Genomic DNA, 8,131 nt, shown 5'->3' on the forward strand with positions numbered 1-8,131 from the left:
TGTTGTTCAATAATAACATTATTCCTCAAAAATACAACTTGCCTAATAATTCTGCACTCCCTGTAATTACTGTCAATTTATTTGTATTTATTTTCTCTTACCATACATAATAGCACAGAAATACATTTGCAATGACCCAAGTGAAGTCCATACAAGCTCTCCATAATGACTTGTTTTTGTTTTTTTAATGTTAGGCAGGGTGACTAAGCAATTTCCTCTCTTGCAAATTCCCTGAAATACTTCACTGTACATGAAAAGCATAACAAAAGTAAAATAAAAATAAATATGTCAAACCCTCTGAGATCCAACCTCAGAATCACTTGTTCCAAAATGACTAAGGAAGCGTTGTTTACTTCACAGACCCAGTGACGCCCACTCTAAGAGTTTCGTTTCCTAGGAATAACAGCTGACCCTCCCACTTGTTTATAAGGCACAATCCAGTCTTAGGCTCCTCATCCTGAGTGGAATAATGGGTCTATGTGAGTACAGCTGCCTTTTTATATTATCTATAACTACATCATATAGGCTTATGATAGTAGCATCACAGAAAATGTCAAAATATTTACAGCTGAGCTGAGGTAAGATGTTTTTTTCTTTCTTTTTTTTTTTGTTCCAGTGACAGCTATAGCAATTGCAGCCGGGGCAGGTAATACAGCTGTTTTTTTAAATTTATTTATTTATTATCACTCAGGCTGGTAGAAGTTGCATATATCATACACGTATTCATTTCGAGGCATCCTGATGATCAGTAACCAGGTTTTTCTTCCTGTTGTCAGGTGGAGCAGTGGTGTCTGCTCCTATTGTCCTGGGGGCTGTAGGTTTCACTTCAGCTGGAATAGCTGCAGGCTCCTACGCTGCAAGCATGATGTCTGCGGCTGCTGTGGCCAATGGAGGAGGAGTGGCAGCAGGAAGTCTGGTGGCTGTTTTACAGTCAGCAGGTAAAAAAACAAAAACAAAAAAACCCTTAGTATGATATACCGGACAGACCTTATAAACAATAACATGTCGCTGTGTTGCAGTGAGGATAAAGCCTCCCCCTCTTCTCTGCAGCTCAGTTACTTCATCTAACTGATCGATCAGCTGTCTGGTTTTCTGAAGCCTGTTTTCTCTCTGCAGGTATGGCAGGTCTGTCTGGGGCCGCCACCGCAGCCGTGGGCTCTGTTGGAGGGGCTGTGGGATTTTTGGCTACTGTCATCTGAGACCAGGAAATTATGATAATCAGAAAGAAAAATAATAATAACAAAGAATATAATTACTGTTGTTAGAAACAGTTGCCAAAAGTATCAGCGTCATGCTTCAGTAAAGCTTGGCTGAAATGTGAGTGCTGGTAATGCTGTGGTGTTATACGAAACACATGGACACGGTCAAATTGTGCAACTTGTTAAAAACGTTGATGGTCTGCCCAAAATGATTTCTGCTATATAAACTGTTGGAAATAAATTGCTGACATTTAATCTGTCAAACACATCTGAAACATGTCTCTCATTAATGACATCTGAGCAGTTTTGTGCCAGAAAGAACATTCCAGTCAAAACCACGCTCCAGTTTGTGTTGCTCTCTGTCGCCCTCTGTTGTTCAGCTGTGAACATAAAGTTTTGTTTCTGAGGAAATGAAACCTTGCTTGCTATAAAAACCAGCCCGTTTCAGAGCAGACGCAGAGCAGATAAAGACATGGACCCTGGTGAGCCATTTGTCTTTGATAGAAACCAGCTGAGCTATGGCCCAGTGTTCTTATGTTGTGTTACAGCAGTGGTTACCAATTTTGTTTTGCTAGGACCTCGCTTTGTTTTACAAGAAAATCGTCCCCCCGCATAAACACATCCTAAAACCAGTTTTCAAACCTTTTGTAAACAATTAAACAAATAAAAGTTAACTGCAATAAATTACAGGTTGCAGTTAAATAAACCACTACCTCCTTTAAAAATCAGAAAAACAAAACATCTTTAATTATTTTACATATAGTTGTTTTTTTTTAATATATACAGGGCTGGACTGGGACAAAAAAGTACATACATATAGATATATTCTATATATCTATATGTATCTATCTATCTATCTATCTATCTATCTATCTATCTATCTATCTATCTATATATATATATATATATATTCTGATACTATTGCAACTGTTTCCAATTGGCAGCAGTAAATATGTCATTTATTGCTATTTTTTTTCTTTCTGATTATCATCATTTCCTGGCTTCAGAACACCAGACAGCTGATCGAGCAGTTAGATGAAGTAACTGAGCTACAGAGAAGACAGGGAGGCTTTATCCTACGACGGAGTATTAGAGCCACAACAGAAAAGTTGTTGATATGGACATTACTGTTTGAATACAAACTGCCACATGCGCTATATCCGCTAAAGAAAATTCCTTATTTAGATGAGTTAGTGAAACAAATTGATCAGCCGTCTTGTGATACAACATTCATCCTCTTTATTGCACGAGGATGTAACCATCGATAACCTCGCATCTGTCCATTACCAGCCGCAGCTTTTTGTACAGCCTAATACTTATCATCACACTGTGTTCATGAGCTAAAAGAAAAATCATTTCTTTCATTCTTACTAAAACTGATTCTGAAGACTCACTGTGTGATGTGCAGTTTTTTGCGCTATTGGGGGTCACACCAGATACTGACCCAGAACCGGTCAGTATCTGGTGTGACCACCATTTGCCTCATGCAGTGCAACACATCGTCGCATGGAGTCTATCAGATTGTCAATTGTGGCCTGTGGAATGTTGGTCCACTCCACTTCAATGGCTGTGCGAGGTTGTTGGATATTCGTGGGAACTGGTACACGCTGTCGTATACGCCGGTCAAGCACATCCCGAACATGCTCAATGGGTGACATGTCCGGTGAGTATGCTGGCCATGCAAGAACTGGGACATTCTCAGCTGCCATCTGCCCTGAACAATGTGAACCATGATTCATCCGTGAAGCGCACACCTCTCCAACGTGCTTATGGTTGAGAAATGAACATTCAATGCACGGGCGACAGATCTGGTTGACATTCCTGCTGTCAGCATGCCAATTGCACGCTCCCTCATTGCTTGTGGCATCTGTGGCATTTTGCTGTGAGACAAAACTGCACATTCCAGGGTGGCCTTTTGTTGTGGGCAGTCTGAGGTACACCTGTGCACTACTCATGATGTCAGATCAGCATCCTGATGTGGCACACCTGTGAGGTGGGATGGATTATCTCAATATAGCAGATGTGCCCACTACCACACATTTGGACTGATTTGTGACCACTGTTTGGGAGGGATGGTTATATTGTGTATCTGGAATGAATTTTAGGTCTCTACGTCCATCCCATGGGGAATGGGAGCAGTAACAAAGGTGTTGCGTTTATATTTTTGTTGAGTGTATATGGATATAGTTATGTTGGGTTTCTGTGATTTTTAATCATTGAAATCTCAGATAGATTATACTAAAATAAACTGATATCAGCTAAATTATCCAAATGGTACGAATTTGATAGGTACAAACTTTCCCATTTGTACCTACCTTGTGACATCTCGAGAGGCGGACTATGGCATCTACAGAGCTTTAAAGACTCTGTACACCTGTGGTATGGAGCTTGATGAAATTGTGTTTGAGGGACGGACTAAGAAAGGTCCCACACTGGAGAAGATCAGGCCTCATGTCTTCTTTGATGACCAGAAGCATCATGCTGACGCTGCATTGAAGGCTGGCACAGTGACATGCCCGGTGCCCTCAAGTAACACTGAATGGGAATTTATTCATTAGAGTCATGAACTGATTATCTCATAACTGATGGAAATACATGAACTTGAAAAAGATGTTTCCATTTTGCTTTAAAGACACTGAAAATAATTTTTTCTTTTCGTTCATAAAAAAATATTTTATTGCATCAAGAGAGATGAGTCCATTTATTACAGTACTTATGGCTGTGCGTGCTTTGAAGTTCTTGTCTCACTAACTAGAAAAGCTTCTGGTACTCGGCGTCCACGGTGGTACAAATGCAGACAGTAATCAGAAGAGTCATGTTCTCAAAATAGACTGGTGTTAAAGTTTTTGTTATTTCAGCATTTTAAAGTGGTGTAAATCTACACGGTTACTGAAAAGAAGAAACATAATTTGGAACTATATCATTTAGAAGGTCATATTTTATTCAAAAACATCTGAGTTGTGTATAGCACATGTTAAAGTATTATTATATTATGTAATATATATATATATATATATATATATATATATATATATATATATATATATATATATATATATATAAAAACACCCAGCACGCCCCTGCGGGCGGTTTATCCTTCAAGCTCGGGTCCTCTACCAGAGGCCTGGGAGCTTGAGGGTCCTGCGCAGTATCTTAGCTGTTCCCAGGACTGCGCTCTTCTGGACAGAGATCTCCGATGTTATTCCCGGGATCTGCTGGAGCCACTCGCCTAGCTTGGGAGTCACCGCACCTAGTGCTCCGATTACCACGGGGACCACCGTTACCTTCACCCTCCACATCCTGGGGTCTTGCCTGGTGTGATAGACCCCAGCCTCTATGGATCTTGTGCTCAGAGCTTGTTCTTGTGCTGCCATGATTAGTGCCTCTGTGCTGTCTTTCAGTCCAGCTTTGTCCAGCCACTGGTAGGATTTCTGGATATCAGCCACCTCCTCTATCTGCCGGTGGTACATACCGTGCAGGGGCCTGTCCTTCCATGATGGTTCCTCGTCTCCCTCCTCTTTCTTGGGTTTCTGCTGCCTGAGGTATTCACTGAGCACTCGGTCAGTTGGGGCCATCTTCCCAATGTATTCTTGGATGTTCGTTGTCTCATCCTGGACTGTGGTGCTGACACTCACCAGTCCCCGGCCCCCTTCCTTCCGCTTAGCGTACAGCCTCAGGGTGCTGGACTTGGGGTGAAACCCTCCATGCATGGTAAGGAGCTTTCTTGTCTTTATGTCAGTGGCTTCTATCTCCTCCTTTGGCCAGCCTATTACCCCAGCAGGGTACCTGATCACGGGCAGGGCGTACGTGTTGATGGCCCGGATCTTGTTCTTACCATTCAGCTGACTCCTCAGGACTTGCCTGACCCTCTGCAGGTACTTGGTGGTTGCAGCCTTTCTAGCGGCCTCTTCATGGTTCCCATTGCCTGCGGGATCCCCAGGTACTTGTAACTGTCCTCTATGTCTGCAATGTTGCCTTCTGGTAGTTCAATCCCCTCAGTTCTGACTACCTTCCCTCTCTTTGTTACCATCCGACTACACTTCTCCAGTCCGAACGACATTCCAATGTCATTGCTGTATAGCCTGGTAGTGTGGATCAGTGAATCGATGTCTCGTTCACTCTTGGCATACAGCTTGATGTCATCCATGTACAGGAGGTGGCTGACAACTGCTCCGTTCCGTAGTCGGTATCCTAGCCAGTCTTGTTAATGATCTCACTGAGGGGGTTCAGGCCTATGCAGAACAGCAGTGGGACAGAGCATCTCCTTGGTAGATCCCGCACTTGATGGTGACTTGTGCTATGGGCTTGGAGTTGGCCTCTAGTGTTGTACGCCACATCCCCATTGAGTTCCTGATGAAGGCTCTTAGGGTCCCATTGATCTTGTACAATTCTAGGCATTCCAGTATCCAGCTGTGGGGCATTGAGTCATAGGCCTTCTTGTAATCAATCCAGGCAGTGCACAGGTTGGTCAGTCTGGTCTTGCAGTCTCGGCTGACTGTTCTGTCTACCAGTAGCTGGTGTTTTGCGCCTCTGGTATTCTTGCCAATTCCTTTCTGTGTCCCGCTCATGTATTGACCCATGTGCCTGTTCATCTTAGCCGATATGATGCCTGACAGGAGCTTCCATGTAGTACTGAGGCAGGTTATTGGTCGGTAGTTGGAGGGGACCGGTCCCTTCTTGGGGTCCTTGGGGATCAGGACCGTCCGACCTTCGGTTAGCCATTCCGGGTGTCTCTCGTTAACTAGCAGCTGGTTCATTTGTGCTGCCAGACGCTCGTGGAGTGCAGTCAGCTTCTTTAGCCAGTAGGCGTGAACCATGTCGGGCCCTGGTGCTGTCCAACTCTTCATACTGGAGACCCTTTCTTGGATATCTGCCACTGTGATGGTTACTGGACCCTGTTCAGGGAGGTCGCTGTGGTCTGCCCTCAGATCCACTAGCCACTGAGCATTGCCGTTATGGGTTGCGTCCTTCTCCCATATGCTCTTCCAGTATTGCTCCGTCTCCAGCCTTGGTGGTGCTGTTCTCTTATTGTTCCCTTGCCACTGAGAGTACACCTTTGCTGGTTCTGTGGAGAACAGCTGGTTTATTCTCCTGCCTTCTATCTCTCTGGTGTACCTCCTCAAGCGGCTGGCCAAGGCTGTGAGTCTTTGCTTGGCAGTTTCCAAGGCCTCAGGTATGGACAGCTTGCTGTATTTCTTATGCACCTTCTTTGTCGCACCTTTCTGCAACTCCGTTAGTTGGCTAACCTCCCTCCGTGCTACTTTGATCTTGCCCTCTAGCCTCCTTCTCCATGGAGGGTACTGCCCCTTGTGGCTGTTCAACTTGTAGCCAAGCATCTCACTGATCACTGCTGCCGTATTGTAGATCAGCTTGTTAGTGTCGGTAATCGTGGTTGTAGGTATCGTCCGTAGTGCTGCATTAACATCATCTAGCAGACCTTCTGAGGGTACTTCACGTAATCTTGGTAACCGGCTACGGGGGATACAGGTTTCAAGCTTGGCCATGATCCTATTTTTCAGGTCAGTTCCTCTCGCACTCAACGATCCTTCTCCTATCGCACTTGGGGCTATGTACCCAATCTCGGGTGGGGGTGATGATATCTCCCCCCTGACCTGGCGTCCTGACTCCTCCTTGCCGTAGCATTTGTGTTGTACCTCGTCAATCTCTAGCTGTGAGAGCAGTCCCTTCTTTCGAATGTTGGAACACTGAGCTACTAGTTGTTTCACCGTCATTGTGGATGTTGGATATCGAAGAATCCATATATATATATATATAATATAATTATAAGACGATGTCAGAGGAATTGGTGCACAAATTATCATCACTCACAGATCAGTGCTGTCGCTCTCTATACACAGTTCGCGCGATTGCAAAGTGAAAGCAAAAAAACAAGCGCAAATTCAAACGCGATTTCAATATGTCACATATTGACAGTGGCTCACCGATGCCAATGACATAATTACCCAGCTACATTTCTGAAAGAATGCAAAAGCATTGACATATATTTTTCCTTCCTACAATAGCCCGACGGGCAGGGCAGAGATAGATTTTGGTAGCCCGACTGAAAAAATCGCTAGCCCCGGGACGTCGGGCTAGCGATATTGCGAGCCCTGTATCTGATTGAGGAATCACTCATCTTTGGAAAAGAGAGTTTATTACAGAGAAATGTCTCTTTCCAAAATAAAAGCTATACTATCCGCTTCTTCTGGGCTATATTCTCAGCAGCATATTAAACATATAAGGAGAATCATGTGCTAACAGCTGTCTAAATGACTCGGCTAAAGTTAGTAGCATGCTTGTTGTTTTTGTCTTTGCACTAGGATGATGTCGGCGTAAATGTGCAGTCATATTCGTTGTGTTCCCACTAGTGCTTTCAGGTTAATCTCGTTGAAATGACCTTAACGCCACAACACGGCAAATCTCCGTTAACGAGCTACCGCCGATCGCCCCGTGCATGGGGCTAGACGGCCAACACGTTAACGAGCTAACTGCGCTAACACACTAGTTCCCACCCATGTAATTGAGCATTGCATGGCACATCCAACATACTGTTTTACTTTAGTCCATGACTCGCTTACCTTCAGGGTCATACGTCACATGAAAACCAAAATAATTCCAAACGCCAGATCTGAATGAGGGTGGGGGAGGTCCATGTTGCAAGGAGAGCTTAACTTCTGTCTCGCTAGCTTGCCCTGCGCTCTTCCTTCTGACGATGCTGTCTGTGTTGAGCGCTCAGTGGATCTGCGCTCGACAGTGCAGCCTAGGCGGAGTAGTCGAACCAGATTCACTGAGCGCTCAACACAGACAGCATCGTCAGAAGGAAAGTTGATAAAATAAATTACAAATTTTGTATTGTTCGATACATATGCGTACCGAACCGAAAGCACTGTATCGAACGGTTCAATATCGATACGAATATCGTTGCACCCCTA

General features: G+C 44.2%; 1 protein-coding gene across 2 annotated transcripts in view; it reads left to right on the forward strand.

Moving 5' to 3' along the window:
- The first annotated feature begins 410 nt into the window (after positions 1 to 410).
- Positions 411 to 8,131, forward strand: part of LOC102305803 (interferon alpha-inducible protein 27-like protein 2A) — a 16,456-nt gene continuing 8,735 nt past the window's right edge. Inside the window, exons 1-4 of one of the 2 annotated variants that reach the window (XM_042223742.1) lie at positions 411 to 479; positions 617 to 646; positions 777 to 938; positions 1,117 to 1,205. In XM_042223742.1, coding sequence (XP_042079676.1) covers positions 470 to 479; positions 617 to 646; positions 777 to 938; positions 1,117 to 1,199 — 285 coding nt within the window. In that variant the 5' untranslated portion in view covers positions 411 to 469 and the 3' untranslated portion in view covers positions 1,200 to 1,205. Of the gene's footprint in view, positions 480 to 616; positions 647 to 776; positions 939 to 1,116; positions 1,475 to 8,131 lie in introns of those variants that run through there. The other variant, XM_014335935.2, reaches the window with a different exon arrangement.

This window comes from Haplochromis burtoni, unplaced genomic scaffold (genome assembly GCF_018398535.1).
Source record: "Haplochromis burtoni strain Fernald_Lab_line unplaced genomic scaffold, NCSU_Asbu1 Contig_119, whole genome shotgun sequence".
Classification (NCBI taxonomy): Eukaryota; Metazoa; Chordata; class Actinopteri; order Cichliformes; family Cichlidae; genus Haplochromis; species Haplochromis burtoni.